General features: G+C 51.6%; 1 protein-coding gene across 5 annotated transcripts in view; it reads right to left on the reverse strand.

The window, feature by feature from the left end:
* Positions 1-5734: 5734 nt before the first annotated feature.
* The window catches only part of MECR (mitochondrial trans-2-enoyl-CoA reductase), a 35982-nt gene continuing 19666 nt past the window's right edge, over positions 5735-22050 (reverse strand). For 2 of the 5 annotated variants that reach the window (XM_070384288.1, XM_070384307.1), the window contains exons 4-10: positions 16450-16593; positions 13775-13877; positions 12420-12522; positions 11054-11127; positions 8158-8218; positions 7956-8028; positions 5735-6216 (exon numbers count right to left, since the gene is read on the reverse strand). In XM_070384288.1, the coding sequence (XP_070240389.1) occupies positions 5936-6216; positions 7956-8028; positions 8158-8218; positions 11054-11127; positions 12420-12522; positions 13775-13877; positions 16450-16593 (839 nt within the window). In that variant the 3' untranslated portion in view covers positions 5735-5935. The other 3 variants (XM_005893863.3, XM_070384297.1, XM_070384313.1) reach the window with 3 other exon arrangements.

Below are 22050 nucleotides of genomic sequence, written 5' to 3' on the forward strand. Positions count from 1 at the left end.
GAACGTGGTAGAAGCTCGATAAATATTGGGTCTCTTTTCACTAATCCAATTTACCTAGAACCACAAAGAAGTTTTGTTTCTTTACTGTTTTTATTTACTTTAAAAATCATATGTTGAACGGATAATTCATTAACTGGTTCAAATGTTATACAGTGAAAAACCTTAACCAGCTCTGACCTCTGGTGGCCTAGAGGCAATGTAATCCGTTTGTAAATGTCCTTTTAGAAGTATTTTACACATACAAAGTAAATGGTGGTGTACTATACATACAGTTCTGCACTTAATAGACTGATAAATTTGAAAATCATTCATTAGAGTACAAAAGGAGCTTTCTCCATTTCCTCATCAACACGTTATCAAACTTTATGATCTTTAGCTGAGTTAATAGATGAGAAATGGTATCTCGGGGTAGTTTAATTTGCAGTTGAGTGCGGTAAGCCTCATATATTTAAGAGATAAATTTTCTCTTTCTGCTGTGTCTTTCTATGTCTGCTTATATTTTTGCCCACTTTTCTTACAGGTTTATAGTTCACTAGCTCTTTGTCAAATGAGTTGCAAATATTTTTTCCCGGTTTGTTGACTTTTGACTTTGCCTAGAGTGCTTTTTTGCCATGCAAAAACACCAGATGTTCATGGGATCGAATTTATCCTTTATTTTACTTTGATTCTGGATTTTGTGTTGTAGTTTGAAAGGCCTTCCTCACTCTGAGCTTAGTAAAATTTTTTAGAAAATACTTCCCATGGTTTATTCTAAAAAAATCTTTTTTCCCCATGCCACAGGTCACTTTTGAGATCTTAGTTCCCTGACCAGGGATCCAACCAACTTTGCCCTCTCCATTGGAAGCCTGGAGTCTTAACTATTGGACCCCTAAGGAGGTCCCTATCCTGTTACTTTTAGAGCTGATTTTTATGTTGTAATCTTGATCCATTTGATATTTAGGAAAGTGTGAGGATCATAGTATTCTGAAGTGCTAACCTTGGTGGTTGGGAGAAGGCAATGGCACCCCACTCCAGTACTCTTGCCTGGAAAATCCCATGGACGGAGGAGCCCGGTGGGCTGCAGTCCATGGGGTCGCTAGGAGTCGGAGACGACTGAGCGACTTCACTTTCACTTTTCACTTTCATGCATTGGAGAAGGAAATGGCACCCCACTCCAGAATTCTTGCCTGGAGAATCCCAGGGACGGGGGAGCCTGGTGGGCTGCCGTCTCTGGGGTCGCACAGAGTCGGACACGACTGAAGCGACTTAGCAGCAGCAGCAGCATCAACCTTGGTGGTTATATCATCTGCTTAACCTATTGTACAGATGGGAAGAGCGCCCCCTAGAGGCGAAAGGCCTGTCGCTAAAACCCTCACGCTCAAAGAGCTCCCTAACTCGGGCACCTCCTTCCAGCTAAGGTGCCACTCCATTCACTCTATCCTGTTGTCCTTCCTTGTAAGTATTCACGAATCCACTCCTCTCCACTCCCACTTACTAAGCCAGTTCAGGCCTCGTCATGTTATTCAGACACTGGGCTTTGAACATGTTGTTCCCCCAGCCTGGAAATTCGGCTGACTTATTCAGGGCTCAGATGTTCCTTGCCCAACTTCTCTCGAGTACCTCCCCCCTCCCCGCCCCCATCCCTGCCACTATGAAAGCACCGTATTTTTTTCTCCCACAGCACTTGCTGTGCTCTGTAATCACCTCACTTACTCGCGCCTTCACTGGCTTTCTCTTCCACCAGAATGTAAACTCTCTGGTGTCAGGGGCCAGGATTTTTTGTCTTCTGCTGTATCCCTAACACCTTCGACAGTGCCTTTTACATAACAGGTGTTCAGACTATTTACTGAATGAATAAGTGAATGAATTCTCAACTGGACTGCTTCAATGGCCTCCTTATTCTCCTTTTCTCATGCTTCTCCATGAGACGTGGACTCAGGGAAACTGGGTGACATGTCGTTTATCACTGAACAAAATCAAGGAGTCCTGAGAAAAGAGGGAACTCAGGGCCAACTGTGGGGCCAAAGGAACGGGGGTTGACTGGCCCAGTGACTGGATAGGGTCAGGGGGCCTGGCTTGTGGTGCCAGCTTGCTTCCTGATGTGTGGCCTCGAGCAGCTCACCTCCTCTCCCCATATATCTTTCTCTTCTGGAAAAGTGGTGATAGTAAAACCTCAATGACACAGGGAAGCTATAAAAATCAAATGACGGTGCGTGTGGAAACGTCTGAACACCGCAGAATGGCAGGGACACAGGGCAAGCTTTCCTCCCCCTCAGGTAATGTCAGCTCACCTGTCTTCCCAGGATCTTCCTGCCTTCACCTGCAGGCAGGTGCTGTGCCAGGAGTCTCTCTGCTTCCACCATTTCCTCCAGCTGTCCTGGCTGGGCCCAGCATCCTGCCCAAGGCATGGAACCTGCCAGTGACCGTGGGGCTGAGCTTGAGAGCTGCAAGGCACCAGGACTGAGATGCCTAACGCCCACAGGTTAATGCAAGAAACTTTTCCTTCTGCCTCAGACTTTCCCTGAGGAAAGTGGGGTTAACTGGTGTCCCAACACCGGACAGTCATCAGTATTATGGCAGTGGCGGTAGGCGCCTGCTAGTAGAAACCAGTAGGCGGATGCTACTGGAAGACAACAGGGAAAGCCAGGCATGACGCTTCAGGACTTCAGGGGTGCCCAGGCTTTGGTTTAGGTCATGCCCGTTTGTCATCTTTCAGTCTCCTGGAGCCAAAGTTTCCTCCTCCTGCCGTTTAAAAAGGATATTGTTTACTTGGTGGGCTAGAAGAGTTGTCCCAACTCCACATGCCCTGAAAATTAAAAATAATATCCTGTACTGGATTTCCCCCTGCCCCCTTGTACTTATTAAGTAAGAGATGATCCATTCTCTTCTTCTGACACTGTTTTGTCTTAGGCTCCTTTCCTCTGCTGGCCTCATTAAACGTTGGTAATCCCTATGTTGGTCTTCAGAATTTAGGGAAACTTTCCTTATCTGGGAGCTTCTGATTATCTTTCTTTAGGGCCTCTAAACTGTCCTCCAGCTTGCTGCCTGAGAGATTTTTCTAAAGCATAGTTCTGATCATCTGGCTCAGAAATCTTTTGTTCCCTACTGCCCACAGGGTAAAGTCTGAATTCCTTAGCTGGTAATCACAAACTGCCACTATTCAGATTGTGATTTTGTGAAATTTTCAGCTTCAGATGGTCTGACATGATTTCAATATAAATTAAATCAGACAATATGTATCAGTTAGGAGTAGGTTCAGAGGAAGCCCAAACACTAGGGGCTTAAACAGCACAGAAGCTTATTTCTCAAATCCTGAGGTGGGCAGTCAGGGTTTTTTGGGTCTCAGGGACCCAGGCTCCTTTGATTTTGTTGCTGTTCTGTTCTCAACATGGTCAAAGATGGCTATGCAAATTCCATGTTTGTTTCCTGGGGAGGGGGAAGGTGGAAGGGGAAGGAAAAGGTACAGGGATGGATGTCAGCTTTATTTTAAAGAGGTTCCTAAGAAACAGACACCTCCCACCTCTGCTTACATCACATGGGCCAGATCTTGTCAGCTGCTAGGGAGGCGGGAAAAGTGTTTATTCCAGCCTCCCATGTCCCCACCTAAAAGTCATCAGTCTTAATTCTTAGAAGTAGAATGGTATTTGGGGTAAAGGAGTAGATTCTGACATAAATGTTCTGCCTTAACTTAAACCTGTCCCTTGGTCTGTAATGCTTGTCTCCCTTCCCTGCCTGAGAAAATATCATCCTTTAAACCCAGGGCAAATGTCAGCTCCAGGGGCTTCCCTAGTAGTCCAGTGGTTAAGACTCCATGTTCCCAATGCAAGGAGTATGGGTTCGATCCCTGGTTGGGGAACTAAGATCCCAAGTGCCACATGGTGTAGCCCCCTCCACTCCCCCAAATCATCTCCAGACCCCCAGAGGTGCTACTCTCAGGGGACTCTGCACACCCTTCCCCCACCCATGAGGTCTCTAACTGTGCTGTGGTGTTATGAACCTTCTTCCCTTCTGTCTGCCCGCTCTGAGTCTCTACTAGGGGCCAGATCCGTCTCCATGGCTGAAGGCTCATCAGAGCCCCTAAGCCCAAGCTTGTGGAGCTCCCTGATGAGCCTCATCCTAACCTTCACCCCTGTAGCCTCGGGTGGCCTCCCCCTCCCTCTCAGGCTTTCTGCACTTGCCCACGTTGACCAGCTGCAAGAACGTCTGTCCCACTAACCTCAAGGACAGAGAACAGGAGAGATTTGGGTGAATTGGGACTGATTCTGAGCCCAGGTGTACAAGGTGGCAAATCTTACCCAGAGGGTACCTGCAGACCTTTCGCAGTCCCAGGCTGAAGCCGAGTCCTATTCTCCAGAGGACACACAAGATGCTCCCAAAGACAGGAGGATGACGCCGGGGCCCATGTACGTGCTGGTGCGCAACTAAACCGGAGCGTCCCCTAGCTTTCAGAGCCAGTTTTCCCCACCATTCCACTGCTTTAACCCCTCCAGTCCCTCCCCATGTCCTGAGGGCAAGTCCTGAGCCTTCCTGCTGTGAAGGAGGGCTCCCAACTCAGTCTTCCGACACCCCTACATCCAAGGTGTCAGCTGTACTCGCCCGTTGGCAGTTCCGTGATGGGCAGGCTCTCCTGGGCCTCCAGACTCTCATGTGTGCTGCTGGCTTTGCGTGGGACACCTCCTCCTGCTGGGCCTAGAGACTGCTGTGACCATACTTCTTCTGGGGTGGGGGGCCTTCCTTAAACCCTTAGGCAGAGCTGCTGTGTCCCCATGGCCCTCTGAACGCCTCCATAAAGTGGCTTCATGAGTAGATAAAGCTACCTGCGGGCCAGTCCCACGCCACTCATAGGCAGCCCTGGCCTCAGGCACGCACTGGGCTCTCATTAAGTCCACCCCAGTGAGGCTCTAGAGCTCAGGGACAGAGGGCCAGGTGATGAAGGAGACACCCTCAAGTCTCTAGTGCTTTGCTTTGGGTGAGTGGATCACGAAGCAAAACACCAAAAAGTCACGTAGTGTCCAGTTCTTCGCTGTCTGAATAAAGCAATGCCTTGCCCACGGCCCGCTTTCAAGCTTCCTCTGAGGAAGGTCTAGGACTGGACCTCGGTTAGGTACTCAGAGCACCTCGCACGGGTCTTCTTTAGCGCGCATCACTATGACAACCACTGTGGGACCTGTGGTGTGATGCAGGGTTTCTCCACGGTGGCACTGTGGACATGTGGGCTGATGGGCCCTGGTTGACAGAGACTGTGCTGTGCTCTGTAGGATGCCAGCATCGCTGGCCTCTACTCACTAGGCTCTGTACTCACAAGACCCTAGCAGCAGCCCTTCAATTATGACAATCCAGTGTCCCTTGGGGGTAAAATGACCTCAGGTGTAAACACTGATGTGCCTATCTCCCTAGTTAGAATGGAAGTGCCCCGGGCATGGTCCAGCCACCGAGAGAGACCCCATTGCCTTGATTTCTCAGCCTGGCATTCACTCCTCTTTGGAGCTGATCCTTCCCCCTGCCCCAGACAGAACCGCAGGCCACCTGAGAATGAGTCAAACCTTCCTTTTTAGAAGGGTCTCCTCAGTGGGCTGGCACGGCTGGAGGGCAGAGATCTGTCTGACTGGCTCTTGTGCCCTGCCTGTCCTGCCCAGGCATGGCTTTACAGGGCCATCAGGACATGCTGCTGGGGCACAGGCATAAGGCGGCTTCTTCGTGCTGGGAGATGGTGAGTGCCTGGGGATGGTCCTTCTCCAGAGAGGACTTCTGTTGGTTTGTGGGTTTTTTTTTCCTCCTAGGAGGTTCAGACTTTATTCAATACCCTGAGGCCGGCCCCCCAATTCTCTGAGTCAGAAGGGACAGTGGGGAGAGGTGCAGCCTGTGGGTGGTGGAGGCCCAACTAGGGGGTGGGGGGAGGGCCCGAACCAGTCCTGCTGATCCATCTCCCCTCCCGCTTGGCTCTGGGGTTATTACGTCACATGGTGAGAATCTGCTTTGAAGACACGAAGGGCTGCGTGGATGCTTCTAGGGCACACAGGTAGTCCTGCAGCGGGACCTCGGAGCAGGCGGGGGCCGTGAGTTGGCCTTGGCGGATGAGATCGCAGAGTGTGAGGATCAGCTCCTTGAACTGGTCTGTGGGAGGTTGGAGGACGCGGGGAGATGACCCGTGGGACTCCCTGCCGGTGGGAGCTGGGGCCGGGCTCCAGGGAGGCCTCCACCGCTTCAAGACGCCTGGGCTTGGCCGGGGCGTGGCGGCTGTGGAGGCAGCCTGGTTCCCGCCCGCCCGAATTCGGGACAGTGAGAGCCGAATTCGGGACAGTGAGAGCCAGGTGGGGATAGGGTGCGGGCAGCGGCCCCAGGAGCTGACAGGCAGGTGGTGGCTGCCAGGCACAGAACCTGACTGGGTGTAGCTGGGAGTCCCGAATGGTGCGAGGGCGGGAAGCCAGAGGAGGAGGAGGGGGTGGGTGGTGCCTGGCACAGACAGATGAGCTCTGCTGGGGGTGGAAAGCCTTCCCTGAGAGCCTGAGACTCCCTCAGGACCTTTCCTGTTGAGGCCACCAGGGTCCCCTCCCGGGGCCTGCCTCCCACTTAGGGACCCAGGATGGCAGAGGAAAATGAGAAGTGAAGGCCTGGCCTAAGAAGTGCTTTTTCATAGACATTAGTTCATTCGATATTCAAACTGAATTGTATCTCCTGCTTGAAACACTGTCCATGCTTCCCATTTCCCCTTAAGATAGAGTCTGAGCTCCTTAAAGAGGATTAGAAGGCCTCCCATAATCTGGTCACAACCAGCTTCCCACCCTCTCTGATAGCCTTTTGCACATGCTGTTTTCTCTGCTTGAAACACCCCATTCACAGGACCACTCCCCTCTCCTTCACTGGGAGAAGGCCACATCATTCCTCAGGCTCAGCCTGGGAGCGATGGTGGTCACACTCTGGGGAACCCATCCTCTGGGAGAGGAAGGAGAGTGTGTCTGGTTCAGGGTCTACAGTCAGAGCGACTGGCTGTTCACATCCTGGCTGCACACTCTTTAGGTGGGCGTGACTCGGGGCAAGCGACTTAGCCACTCTAAATCTCAGTTTCCGCCTCTGTCAAACATGCTAACAATAGTTTAAACAATTATGACTGTTAAAAAAAATTTTTTTTGACCGAGCCTTGAGGCCATGTGGGATCTTAGTTTCCCAATCAGAGATTGAACTGCTGTGCTGGAGAAGACTCTTGAGAGTCCCTTGGACAGCAAGGAGATCAAACCAGTCAGTCCTACAGGAAATCAACCCTGAATATTCATTGGAAGGACTGATGCTGAAGCTGAAGCTCCAATACTTTGGCCACCTTCTGGGAAGAGCCGACTCACTGGTGATGCTGGGAAAGACTGAGGACAAGAGGAGAAGCGGGTGGCAGAGGATGAGATGGTTGGATGGCACCACCAATTCAATGGACGTGAACTTGGGCAAACTCCAGGAGATGGTGAGGGACAGGGAAGCCTGGTGTGCTGCAGTCCATGGGGTCGCAGAGTCTGACATGACTTGGTGACTGAACAACGACAACCCCCTGCAGGGGTCTTAGCCACTGGACTGCCAGGAAGTCCCAACAATTATGACACTGAAACCAAGGCAGGGGTTAAGTAACTTGCCTGATGTCCCAAAGCTGGGCTCGGCAGAACCTACAGCTAGTGATGGTGGAAGCAAGATTTGAGCCCAGGCAGCCTGTTCTCTTTACTGGGCTGTCGTTCACGGCAGTCTTCCCCACTGTCAGCTCCTTGGGAGGGCGGCAGGAGCTGTCCTGTTCAGTGGTCCCCTTGAGGACAGGCCCACTTTAGCCTAAAACTATTTGCTGACTGTAGTTGTTTCTAGAGGCTGTTATCCTTTATCCTGTTTTGGGGTTGGGGTGGGGGGCTTCTGATCACCTCTCCTGGGCTCAGAGTCGCTGGTCACTTCTGAGTAGGCACTGCCCTCTCGTGTGACCCTTGGTAACAGGGCTATCATCCACTCACCTGGACTGTGGTCCTTCTTCCACTGGGATAACCAAAAGCCCCGAAGTTTGAGATCCTTAAAAATAAGCTGGCTCTGTGGAAATAGGAAGGACAGGCACTAAGGTGCTCTGAGGGCAAGAACTTCAGGCTCAACGGACAGACTCCCCCAGGCGCGGGGCACTGCCCGAGTCTAGACGACTGTGGTGTTCAGACCCCAGCTTACCACAGAGGCGATGACAGGCTGCTTGGCCATTCCCCCATAGGTCACCATGGTTCCTCCAGGCCTGAGGAGTCCAGAGAGAACAGAGTGGTCACAGGTAGAGACAGCGTTACAGCACCGTCTATTCCAACCCTGGTTCCTGAACCTTGTTCTCAGAAGCCCTGCGTGTGTGCGCGCTCAGTCGTGTCTGGCTCTTTGCAACCCTATAGACTATATAGCCCGCTGGGCTCCTCTGTCCATGGGATTCTCCGGGCAAGAATACCGGAGTAGGTTGCCATCTCCTCCTCCTCCAGGGGATCTTCCTGACCTACGTATTGAACTCCCTTCTCTTGCGTCTCCTGCATTGACTGGCAGGTTCTTTACCACTAGCGCCACCTGGGAAGCCCCCAGAATCCCTGGGAAGGGTTAAAAAAAAAATACACATTCCCACGCCTGCCCCAGACCCAGTGAATCAGGTGCAAGGATCTATATTAAAAACAACAGAAAACAAAGAAGCAAGCAGACACCCCCTGCAGATGACCTAGATGTCTAACCAGGGTGGGGAGCCCACTGATTTAAGCTCGTGCCCAGGCTTTGAGGAAGAGCTGCAAGGAAGAGTGCTCTGCTAAGGAGCTCATGACCTGAGTCCAGCTGGGCTCTGCTCCGGCTGTTTACTGGGTGTTTACTATGTGCCTGGGTGACCCTGGGCAGTGGGCAGTGGGCCACGCCGCCTCTCTCTCTGGGCAACTCTCTTTCAAAGGACCAGTGAGATGGAAGCAGCTCAGGATGCTAAGGGATATTGTGGACGGTGCAGAGGACGATGGTGAGTGTCAGGACCTGCTGTCTGACACCCCCAGTGGTCAAAGAGGAGAGAGGGGCTTGTGTCATTTTAAAACCATTAAGCTAAGTCTTCACGTGCCTGACTTAAGCTGTGTGCCCCTTCCTGCTCCCCCAGCTCTTACAGGAGTTTGCTGATGCAGGATGAGCTGAGGTTCACTCTGGGACAACACAAGGGAGGCTTGGTGAACTCCAGAAGGGCAGAAGCTGCTGCGAGGGGCAGGGAACTCTCTGTCCTTGAGGCTCGGGGCCAGTTTGGCCTTCAGTTCCTTCATCTGCCGCCCAGCTCTGGAGAGTAGCTCCTGTGGCAGGGAGCGGAGCTGAGCCCTCCCTCTGTGGGCCAGCACTGCTGCTGCTGCTGCTGCTAAGTCGCTTCAGTCGTGTCCAACTCTGTGCGACCCCATAGACGGCAGCCCACCAGGCTCCCCCGTCCCTGGGATTCTCCAGGCAAGAACACTGGAGTGGGTCGCCATTTCCTTCTCCAATGCATGAAAGTGAAAAGTGAAAGTGAAAAGTGAAAGTAAAGTTGCTCAGTCATGTCCAACTCTTCGCGACCCCATGGACTGCAGTCTACCAGGCTCCTCTGCCCATGGGATTTTTCCAGGCAAGAGTACTGGAGTGGGGTGCCATTGCCTTCTCCACTACACTTGGTTTAATCAGAATGGCTACCGTTTACGGCCTGGGTGGGAGGGGAGTTTGGGGGACAATGGATACATGTACATGCATGCATGTATGGCTGAGTCTGCTTTTTACCTGAAACTATCACAACATTGTTTGTTAATCAGCTATACCCCAGTACAAAATATAGTTGCTGTTTTTTTTAAAATCAGAATGGCTACTGTTTACTGGGTGTTTACTATGTGCCAGGCACAGGTCTGAGCATTTCACATGTGCTGGCCAATGAGTCCTCAGGGTGACCCCAAGGGAGGACTTTGATGATGCCTCTTTCACAGTCGAGAAAGTGGGGACCCACCTCTCATTTGTACAGCGCTCTGTGGGGACCTCAGAGCCCCTTAGACTCACCTTCTGAGGTAGAAAAGGTTTATATCCCCCCATTTGACTGATGAAGAGGCTGAGGCTCAGATCATTTTTCATGTATTGCCTAGATCACATAGATTCCCCAGCTAGTGAGCAGCAGCCTTTCTGACTCCAAAGCCTACACTTGTGACCACTGAGCAAGACTCTGTCCTACGATGGGCCACGTAGGGATGGCAGTTGGCCTCGGAGGCTGCCCGGAGTCGTGCTGAAGAGGTGTGCTCGGCTCACAGCAGCACGGGCAAGCTGACTGCCCTCTCCGGGCCTTGTCTGGATGGGGTGGGAGCGGTACCCCTTGCTCAGGTAGTTGCGGGAGAGGTACGTCACACACTCTGCACAGTCTGGTGCGTGGTACATGCTCTGTGGTTGTTACCCCAGCTCTCTGATCTCATGACCCATTTTCCCATCCAGTCTGTGCGTTCTAGAGTGTTCCCTCGGTGGCTCAGTCATCTCAGTAACCCTGGCTAAAGTGAGTGCTAGCAAACAGGAGTTAACAAACACTGGTGCTCTAGCTGGGAGGTGTCCCTTAAGGCGCCCTTCCATTCCAGAAGTTTATGTGAAAGGAAAAAAGGATGAAAGGATGTACGCTGTCAGCACTGTCAACGGTGCTCATCCTCCTCTGTGGCAGGATGGTAGGTCAGTTTTGTGCTTAATTTTCCTTTGTGTTTTTACATGCTTTCAAGATGTTTTGTAATAATGGCATAATGTTACCTTTAAAATTAGAATCTATTTTTAAAAGCTAATACTCTAGGACTTTTTCAGATGCCCCTAGGTTATGAACCCTTAACTGCTCCCCTTTCACAGAGGGCCTAGCAGTTACTACTGGGGTCCCCGGGAAGACAAAGCCAGACGGGTCTCGGGGCCATCTGTAAAGAAGGCTGAGAAGGGGCGGGTCCAGATAACTAGGACGGGACAAGGGTTCCATCTTCCTACCCAGGGGTGTGCTGACCTGGCCTTGGCTTGCACTGGCCACTGGCACTTGGTGGTCCTCCTGGCTACAGCCCGGGAGGGCGCCAGCGCACTGGACCCGAGGGGCCGAGGGACTTACGCCAAATGCCGCAGCAGCTCCGTGGAGCTTTTCCCGCCAACACAGTTGAGAGCAAGCCGTGGCTGGGGCACGTCCTGGGAAACAAGAGATCAGCAGTGAGTGAGCTACCCCTCTGTGGGGTGGAGTGTGTGCGTATGTGTGTGTGGAGGGGGTGAAGGGGAGGGTGGCTTGAAGCTTGCTGCAAACCGCACTTCCCTGGCCCAAGGGCTGTGTCTGGAGGGAGTGAAAAGTAGGACCCTCAGGCCTTCAAACTCAGTCTGGGGAGGGCCTTTTCTTTACCAGCTTAATCTTATTATCTGTTTTAGGCATACTCAGTCACCTCTTTGCAGACTCTTTGCAGGCTCCTCTGTCCATGGGATCCTCCAGGCAAGAATACTGGAGTGGGTTGCCATACCCTCCTCCAGGGGATCTTCCCGACCCAGGGGTCAAACCCACGTCTCTTCCGTCTCCTGCCTTGGCAGGTGGGTTCTTTACCACTAGCATCACCTGGGAAGCCCACGGATCAGCAGTGTTGTTATTGAGTTGCTCAGTCGTGTCAGACTCTGCGACTGCATGGACTGTAGCCTGGTAGGCTCCTCTGTCCATGGGAGGATTTTGTTCAAAACTCACCTCTGGAAAGAACAGACAGAGGGCATCTGTGCTGTGTTCTGACAGACTTCATGTCCCCTCTCCTCGGCACTTACAGGTTGGTTTTTATCAGACATGCTGACCTACTCTTCAGAAGTGTTCTCAGGTGAGTGTGTCCAGCCCCGCCAGGGGTCAGTGACTAGAGACGGGATGTGGTTTGATCACTGTGAGGGGTGCTGGGCAGGTTGAGGGGCTTTTGAGTCTGGAGAGGCTCAGGCCAGCCCCGACCCCACCACCTCTGACTGTGTGGTCTGGGTAAACTCCTCACTACCTTTGACTGTGTGGTCTCGGTAAAGTCCTTTGTCTTTTCTGAGTCTTCATTTTCTCATCTATAAAACAGACGGCACCTACTTTGTAGAGCTGCTGTGGGGGTTTTCAGGTAAAAAACATACGGCAGGTGCCTCATAAACATGACTTCATTCCTTTCTCTTCCCTCCCGTACCATAGCCCCTCTCCCAGCTGAGACTCACGTCGGAGGTGTGGGCTGATGTAGCCCATCAGAAACCTTCAAAATGACAAATCAGGCGGGGTCTCCTAGACCCTGTCTGTCTCTACGCTGTCCCCTCAGCCCCTGTGCACTTACTGCATGCTGTCCCCTGACTGAGGGAATGGGCTTTACCCAGCCACAAGGAGATGGAGGGGGGATTCTGGAGACGAACAGTGGGCCAGTGCCCAGCTTTCCGAACTCAAGTGACTGCCTTTTCTCAGTGAGATGGGCCTGGTCCCTTTTCACTGGTACCTTAAAGAAGCTTTTCATCTCAGGCTTTCTTAGTTCCTCTTCTGTGACAACGTGGTTGGCCCCCAGATTCTTCAGTCTGTCGGTCAGCTTCTGGAGGTCAGGTCTGGAAACCAAACACAATCCAGGGTCCTCGGTCACATCTGCCCACTTTCTCCACCAGAGGCTCCCAGGACCCCTCTGCCACAGGTATGAGAACCGGAGTTTCTCTTTGTGGGAAGCCGGGCCCAGCCACCCAGTCTCAGCACACTCCAGCATCTCCTGGCCTCAGTTTTCTCACTGGTGTGAGAGAGCGCTGGGTGGTTGCTACCGCTCCTACTGGTCCCAAGGACGCTAGAAACCATCTGGCCCCGGGAGGAGTTGGTTCACTTCCTGATTTCTTCTATTGAAACGACAAAACTCCGCTTCCTTTCCCCCGTCTTTTCAAGAGGCTCTTCAGAGTGTTGTGCAAACATACCCTGGCCCACGAGTGGCTTTGTGCCTGTTTACCAAGGCAAACAGAGCAATTCTTGTTAGCACAACTAAGGGGATGGGGAACTGGCGTGAGTATCAGTTCTCCTAATGAGGCTGGACTTCCCTGATCGACCCAGCCACATATGTGGACAGTGAGGCTTAAGGAGGCTGGATGATACAATGGAGAGAGAAAGAGTCAGGAAACTTAAGTTTGTCGTTGATTTGCTGTTTCTTCCTGAGCAAGTGGCTTCCTCTCTCTGATGACAAACCTGCCCCGTCTCCTTTACATCTGTATTTAGTGCACTTCAAGGCATCACGCAAATGCAAGGGAAACGGGCCTTGGGTTAGTCAGTTCACAGAAAGAAATACAGCTTAAAACATTCCCAAGTGTGAACTGTGGTTTTGAAAGCATGGGCTTATCAGAAGTCAAGCATCTTAAAAACTCAGGTTGGGAGTGAGGGCCTTCTCTACCTCCTTCCTGCCCTCCCTTTACATTTCAGTCACTCATCTTATAGCCCCGGGGCTTCCCTTATAGCTCAGTTGGGAAAGAATCTGCTTGCAATGCAGGAGACTCGGGTTCGATTCCTGGGTCGGGAAGATCCCCTGGAGAAGGAAATGGCAACCCACTCCAGTATTCTTTCCTGGAGAATCTCATGGACAGAGGAGCCTGGCGGGCTACAGTCCATGGGGTCGCAAGAGTCGGACACGACTTAGTGACTAAAACATCCTATAGCCCCAAACCACTGGACTTGAGGGCTGGAGGCTGACTCAGCCCTTAGCGAGCAGCAGCTGCAGGAAAGGAGGACCGCTTATGCAAGGGCGCCACCTGGTGGAGACTCGGGCACCTGCGGGTGCCAGGCTGGAGAGGCCCAAGTGGTGGGCTGGGATCAGGCCTTTCCACGCACCTGTCCCGGAGCACGTTGATGGTCCTCAGGCCCCGGGCGGCCGCGATCTGGATGACCGCTTGCCCCACTCCACTGTTGGATGCATTCTGGATGATGGAATCCCCTGTGGGGTCGGGAAGAGACTCAAGTCGAGATCTGTAACAGGTCAAGGGCTTTCAGCCTAGGATCCTATTAGAGGGTCAGAGGTGGAGTTCTCAGACTCTGAAGGGACTCAGGACCTGGCGGCTGAGCCTTCTCAGTCCTGGGAGTGTTGCTCTCTCCTCCCAGGGCGCCCCAGGCCTCTACAGCACCCATGATGCCTGCCAGGATTCGGCAACTCAGAGTTCACTCTGGATGCAACTTAGCCCCTGCTGTGTCAAGGATTTTGTATCCTTCATCATCCTCCCAGCTCTTAGGTCAAGTCTCTGCTTAGGTTCTTTCTTTGGTTTGCAATGTCTCCTCTCTCTCCCATTGTTTTGAAATCCTATATACCATAAAAGCACAGCTCCAGTGTGGCTTCTTATGTGAAGCCTTCCTAGATTCTTCCCCCGTGCCCTCCCACAGCACTCTATGGTCAACTCTGTTAAGGCTCTTGGTCAGCCTCGACTTACAGCTTGTAGCTCAGTCCCTTTCTATCAACAACCTGTGGCTTCTTGAGGGAAGATGCGCTATTGTCTTGGAATGGGATTAGAGCTGCGATGGAGAAACTGGCAGCTCCTGAATCAGGGTCTGTGATCAAAGCCCAGGCCTAACTTTGCACTTGAGCTGAGTGGGGATGTGTGGGCTGTGCTGGGAAAGCACGGGCTCCGGAATGAGACGTACCAGGGTCTGAGTCCCGGCTTTTTTACCGACTGTAACTAGAACTGAATGGGGCGGGGCAAGCCCTGACCTCTTTGAACCTCAGTTTCTTCTCCATAAAAGAGGGGTCCCAGGAGCACCCACCGGGGTGCTCCTCATTAGAGTCCAGGGCTATCATGTCTGAGGAGGGGCTCCAGTCCTCTGAAATGCTAGCTAGGTTTAGAGAGGCAGCAGGGACCTCATGCTAGAGACAGAGGATTTTCTGGAAGAAGGCTCATCATTCTTAGCTAGGGTCAGCCTACCTCATCCAGGGGTTATGAAACCAACCTAGTGGGTTATGAACTTTTTTTCCTTAATGGTTAAATTTGAGGAAAATAGAATAAAAAATAGTGGAGTGTATCACACATGGTGAGGGTAAATACTGTTCCATGAAACTCTGGTTTCCATTACATATATATTCATACATGTCTATGTACTGGAGGACAGTGTACAGTGTTATTTGTTATCATGGGTCAAGATCATGTTTCACACCAGCCCTGGGGCAGGAAAGAGGAGACGTGGTGTTGGCACTTGACGTGGGTGGTGCCAGAATGGCCTGACTGGACCTTACAGCGACAGTCCTAACCAGATGGGCCTGGGGGGAGGGGACGCAGGTGACCACAGCCTCTGCTGCACTGGGATTCAAGCGAAGGTCCCAGATCACACCTGCTGGGTTTCTCCGCTAGAGAGACCCAAGGCTGCTTGGCCACAACTGGGGGACCTGCATCTGTCTCTGCAGGAAGCTGGCACTGGCTTTCAGCTGACCACCCTCCTGCATCTCTCACCTCAGTCGCCTTATCAGCGCGACAGAGATGGGCTGGGCGATCTCTAGGGCCCTGCCTGCTCCTGGATATGTGTGGTGTGCAGGGTAACCCTGCAACCACGGTAGATGGGAGGTGGTGGGTAACTGGCCCAGCCTCCTGTAATTCGGAGGTTAATTCTGAGGAGGATTCTGTGAGGGTCTCTGGAGGCTCCCCAGCAGGACTGGGCCCTGGCCTCCCATGGCGGGAACCAGCCTTCACTGGCCTTTCCCCCTTCCTTGTCCCTGGTTCCAGTCCCCCACTCTTGCTTCCTGGGGTCACCTTCCCAGGGACCTGTCTGCCCTCAGTCCTTGTCTTAGGCTCTGCTTTCAGGGAATCCCTGAATAAAACACCTGGCTTTGTCATTTCCTTGCTGAGTGATCTTGGGTGAATAATCTACCTCTCTGGACCTCAGGTTCCTCCTTTATCAAGAGGGAAGATGGTACCAGGGGTGCCCCTGTACCGCTCTGTAGGCCAGGCCCTGGGCTGAGGGCTGCTTGGCATGTCTCTGTGAGCGCTCAGAACCTTGCCTCCCTGTTTCACGGATGAAGAGTCTGCTGATCTGAGAGGTCAGCTGCCAGTCGGTGAGGCCGACTGGGGCCCTCAGCTCGCCGCTCTGACGGCCCAGTGCATTTGACGGGCGATGCATGGGAGGGCACGTATGTGGACTGGAAAGTGCTCCGGCCGTGCTGAGTGGCAAGACTAACGCTAAGTTCAGCATTTTACTGAAAACACAGGGACTGTGTCTGTCTTGTCTGAGCTCTGCAGTCCCAGAGCTCAGCACAGCGCCACACGATTTTTGCTGAGTGACAAAATTCCACCCCGAGTTCGAGGGAATGTGACCCCTCAGCGGTTTTCCAGGGTGTGCGCCTCCGTGGGGTTTCCGCCTGTTTTCCAGGACCCAAGCTGACATCCTTCCACCTAAAGCAACAAAAGACACACTCACCCAGGTCGGGGGCGTCTTCCTCGCGGGCCGTCACCCGTAAGTTCCCAGGCCCCAGGGGTCGGGACGTGGGTCACACCCGTGGGCCAGGCCCGCTGGCCCACCGCGGCGCCTACCTGGCCGCAGCCGCTCAAAGTCCACCAGCATCCGGTAGGCCGTGCAGGGGTTGACGCCCAGCGTGGCAGCGCTCTGAAGAGGGATGTCACTTGGGACTGTGATGAGCTCTTCCTCGCCGAACACAGCCTCGGTCCGCCAGGTTCCTGGGGGAGGCCAGGGGAGTAAGGAAGGACCCCTCCATGCCCAACCCCAGCTCCCCCTCCTCGGTGGACAGGCGCTGAGGACAGCGGGCTTAAGGAATGCTTGGAGGAAAAAAAAGAAACCCTGAGGTCTTTCTGAATGTCTTTGAGCCCTGGTGATAATTAGGTTAGGGAGACTGTTAACCCCACATGAGTGACCGGGAGACTGAGCTGGTGTCACACAGCAGGAGGTGGAGGATCTCAAACCACTGGACTCTGAGGGTGAGAGAGCCACATCATTATCGGGGCAGGAGAAGTTGCAAAAGCCCCAGGTTCCCGCTCAGGCCTCATTCTCACCTAAGGCAGGGTGACTCGGGATGGTATTATGGAAAAAAGCATGCAGGTCATAGTCGAAGCCTAGGTGTGGGCCTGGCTTTGCTGGTCTGCTAGTTTGAGCACAGGGACTGAGTTCTGGTTACTCTAATGTGCAGATGACACCGGCAAGAAGAGCTTTGGGTGGTCTCCCCAAGAGATGCTGCACAGGTTACGTGATATACGGGAAATGAAACAACCCTGTAAACTGGGAAAAAAAGGCTCCTTAACCCCCAACCTTAAAACTCAACATTCAGAAAACTAAGATCATGGCATCTCGTCAATCACTTCATGCCAGATAGATGGGGAAACAGTGGAAACAGTGACAGACTTTATTTTTTTGGGCTCCAAAATCATTGCAGATGGTGACTGCAGCCATGAAATTAAAAGACACTTGCTCCTTGGAAGAAAAGTTGTGACCAACCTAGACAGCGTGTTAAAAAGCAGAGACATTACTTTGCCAACAAAGGTCCATCTAGTCAAAGCTATGGTTTTTCTAGTAGTCATGTATGGATGTGAGAGTTGGACTATACAGAAAGCTGAGTGCCGAAAACTTAATGCTTTTGAACTGTGGTATTGGAGAAGGAGATCCAAGAGTCAATCCTAAAGGAAATCAGTCCTGAATATTCATTGGAAGGACTGATGCTGAAGCTGAAACTCCAATACTTTGGACACCTGATGTGAAGAACTGACTCATTTGAAAAGACCCTGATGCTGGGAAAGATTGATGGCGGGAAGAGAAGGGGATGACAGAGGATGAGATGGTTGGATGGCATCACCAACTCAATGGACATGAGTCTGAGTAAACTCTGTGAGTTGGTGATGGACAGGGAAGCCTGGCGTGCTGCAGTCCATGGGGTCACAAAGAGTCAGACATGACTGAGCGACTGAACTGAACTGAACCCCGAACCCACGTTCCAGTTCCAGACAAAAGAATAATAAAATGTCCAGTTTAAATGCCTCACTCGAGGGCAGGAACCGAGGCTGTGACCTGCCCCGAGTCACCTGGCTCCCTGGGCAGATACTTATCCTACACCAGCTGTGAGCCAGGCCCTTGAACAATGTGCTTCTGGTGTTCGTGGGGCACTTGCTCCAGTGGAGCAGAACAGGAGAGACATGAATGAGCAAGTATGAGTGTTGTAAGTTATACAGGGAGAGAGAAACGGGGAGAAAACGACTTCAGACACGAGGAGTGAGGGACAGCTTCTCTGAGGAGGGGACAGGCTGAGAGGTGAAGGCAAGAGATGCAGCCACTCAGTCCGTGAACATTCCCATGAAGTAAGAAGCACAGACTCTTAAGCAGGACAGAGATAGGAGCAGAGCAGGACAAATACACACTGGAGGGGAAACCGTGGTGGGAAGAGCGGCTGGAGATGCGGCCGATGTGGCACTGGCTGGATGGACGTCATGAATCAGTGAAGTTGCTCAGTCGTGTCCAACTCTTTGCGACCCCATGGACTGTAGCCTACCAGGCTCCTCCATCCATGGAATTTTCCAGGCAAGAGTACTAGAGTGGGTTGCCATTTCCTTCTCTAGCGGATCTTCCCGGCCCAGGGATCGAACCCAGGTCTCCTGCATTGCAGGCAGACACTTTACCATCAGAACTACCAGGGAAGTACCCCTTTCAAGATCTTGACCTACAGTAACCGCGTGTTACACTCTAACGCAGTCCATTTACGTATACACACACACACACACACACACACACACACACACCTAACAGAAGCCAAAGTTTCATGGAACAATACTTAACCTTACTCTATGTGACGTGTTGTACTCTGGGTCAGGGCGTGAAGAATGGATTTTAGTGAACAGGAAGCTTCTAATTTTAAAAATAAGTCTGAGGTGATTGGATTTACGCTTTAAGATCACCTTGTTGCCGCATATGTACGGATGGCCAGTAGGTACGTGAAAAGAGGCTCGACATCACTAATTATTATTGACTTCCCTGGTGGCTCAGATGATAAAGCGTCTGCCTGCAATGCGGGAGACCTGGGTTCGATCCCTGGGTCGGGAAGATCCCCTGGAGAAGGAAATGGCAACCCACTTCAATACTCTTGCCTGGAAAATTCCATGGATGGAGGAGCCTGGTAGGCTACAGTCCACGGGGTCGCAGAGTCGGACACAACTGAGCGACTTCATTTACGGTTTAAGATCACTTTGTTGCTGTAGGTGTATGGATGGCCAGGAGGTACGAGAAAAGAGGCTCGACATCACTAATTATTAGAGACATGCAAATCAAAACTACAATAAGGTACCACCTCACACTGGTCAGAATGGCCATCACTAAAGTTGACAAATAACAAACGCTGGAGAGCATGAGGAGAAAAAGGAACCCTCCTACACCGCTGGTGGGAATGTAGGATGGCACAGCCACTATGGAAAGCAGTATGGAGGTGCCTCAGAACACTAAAAATAGCGTTGCCACATGATCCATCAATCCTACTCCTGGGAATATGTCCAGACAAAACTATAATTCAAAAAGATACATCACTCCTATGTTTTTAGTAGCACTGCTCACAACAGCCGAGACATGGGAAGAACCTGAATGTCCATCCACAGATGAAAGGATAAAGAAGACGTGGTGCACATATACAGTGGAATACTACCCAGCCGTAAAAAAGAATGGGACAATGCCATCTGCAGCAATGTGGCTGCAACTAGAGATTATTTTAAAAAGTGAGGTGTAACTCATAAAGAGAAAGACAGATGCCACAGGATATCACTTACACGTGGAATCTAAACGATGGCACAAATGAGCCTATCGACAAAACGGAAACAGACGCACAGACATAGAGAACAGATTTGCGACTGCTGTAAGGGCGAGGCTAAGAGACTGGGATGGATGGGGAGTCTGGGGTTGGTAGACGCAAACTGTTATATTTAGAATGGATAAACAAGGTCCTACTGTATAGGACAGGGAACTATAGTCCATATCCTATGATAAGACATAATGGAAAAGAATAGAAAAAAAAGAATGTCTGTAAATGTATAACTGAGTCACTCTGCTGCACAGCGGAGATCGGCACAACATCGTAAATCAAGTGTGTGTTATGTGCTCAGTGGTGTCTGACTCTTTGCCGCCCCATGGATTGCAGCCCACCAGGCTCCTCTGTCCATGGAATTTTCCAGGCAAGAATACTGGAGTGGGTTGCCATTTCCTCCTCCAGGGGATCTTCCTGACCCAGGGATTGAAACTGGGTCTCTTGCATCTCCTGCATTGGCAGGTAGATTTTTAATCACTGAGACACTTGGGAAGCCCCAAATCAACTATACTTCAAAAAAAATAAAAAATCACTCTGTTGCTATGTGGAAAAGATGTGGGGAAAGGGCAGAGTAGAAATAGGAAGGCTAATCAGGGGGCTATTGGAGGGGCCCAGAAGTGAGGTGCTGGTTGCCTAGACTTTGGTAGCAGAGATGAAGAAAAGTAGATGGATTTGAGTTATGTTTTGAAGATAGAATCAACAGGATGTGAGAAGCTTTGGGTGAAAAGCATTGGGTGAAGGGTGACACGTCCTCACCCCTGCAGGCAGGGACCCACATAAACCAGAGTCAGAAATACGCAGATTCAAGCCCTGGCTTGCGGAGGACTTGCTGGGTCACCTTAGGGAAACGACTTGGAGCCTTGTTGGCGTGGTGTCTCAGGGTTCCTCAGCCTATCCTTTCAAAATTCTTGATTATGCGCTCATGACCCACTGCCCTGGCTCTACTGTGGTCCAGAGTAGGGAGCAGGGGACAGGCTGTTAGGTGTTCTGCAAGAGGGGAGAAACAAGGTGGGCTTTAGGGGCCAGGAAATGGGGTCAGGAGGCAGGAACACTCTTTACTAAAGGCTGTGTCAATCCCAGAGAAGACTGCTGGCTGAGAAAATAAGAGACTGAAAAACTGAAGGGCTGCTTTGAAGTCCAGAAGCTGTCTTGTCTTTCTCTGGGCTTTGGGCAGCCTACTTTTCAGATTTCAGCATCATCTTTATAATCATCACCCCCTTCATCTTAGTCAACATTTACTGTACTCTACTCTGTGCCAAACACTTAGTGAATGGCTCTCTGTGCATGAAATCAAAGGTGTTTTCTAATTCCTCTTAATGGCAGGACAATGGAAATCCAGCCCTTGACACAGATTTCTGGGGCTTGGCAATCGCTAATCCTCTTCTTAAGAGAACCTGGGTGGGATGGGGGCAGCTTCCACGTCAGCCTCCAGGGCTTTCAGGGGAAAGTAGAAACCCTTGGGCTTTCGAGTTGGAGAGAGGCTGCTTAAAAACCCCAGCTCTGCAGCTCGCTAGTTGTGTGACTTTGATCACGTCACCCTTTTTGAGCTGCAGTTTTCCTGATCCATGAAATGCAGAGGACAACGCTCCTGTTACAGTGTGAAGGCTGCACAGACTATTACTGTGCCCGGTACACAGCACGTGTGGAGCCCCCATGGGCTCCTTTTCTGATCGGCATTTCCCAAGCCTGAGTTCTGAGGGCTCCCAGTCCCCACTCACGTGCACCCAAGCCTTAACTGTCTGCAGCTTCTAATGCAGGGGTCACTAAACTATGGATCATGGGCCAAACCTGGCTCGCCACCTGTTTTTGTAAATAAAGTTTCACTGGAACACAGCCCACTTTTTAGTGTATTGTTTATGGCTATTTACAATGGCAGAGTGGAGCAGAAGTGGAATGGGCTGCAAAGTCTAAAATATATACTCATCGGCCCTTTAAGAAAAGTTTGCCAACCTCCCATCTAATGCATATGGAAATTTAGTGTTTGCAAAGGCCATTGTATGTATTCCCTCAGTAGAGACAGACAAGGCAACGATAATTAGCTCTATTTTAGAGATGGGGAAACTGAGGCTCAAGGTCACTGTGATTTAAACAAGGTCATGGCGGGGGTGGTAGCGTTGGTGGTGGAAGGAGAGCCTGCATCTGACTCCCAGGCCAGTGCTTGCTAGGCCCCGAGGTGCCTCAGGGGGCTCTGAGTATTTCCAATGGGCAAGTCAGTTCGCACATTCTCTGGCCCTGCCTCCCCCGGGTCTGGGGAAAAGGCTGACCACAGGCACAGCAACAGCTGAGCAGCTCATAGCATGAGAGATGACCAAGATCTGGCCAGCTGAGGACTTCTCTGGTTAAT

This window comes from Bos mutus, chromosome 2 (genome assembly GCF_027580195.1).
Source record: "Bos mutus isolate GX-2022 chromosome 2, NWIPB_WYAK_1.1, whole genome shotgun sequence".
NCBI classification, from domain to species: Eukaryota; Metazoa; Chordata; class Mammalia; order Artiodactyla; family Bovidae; genus Bos; species Bos mutus.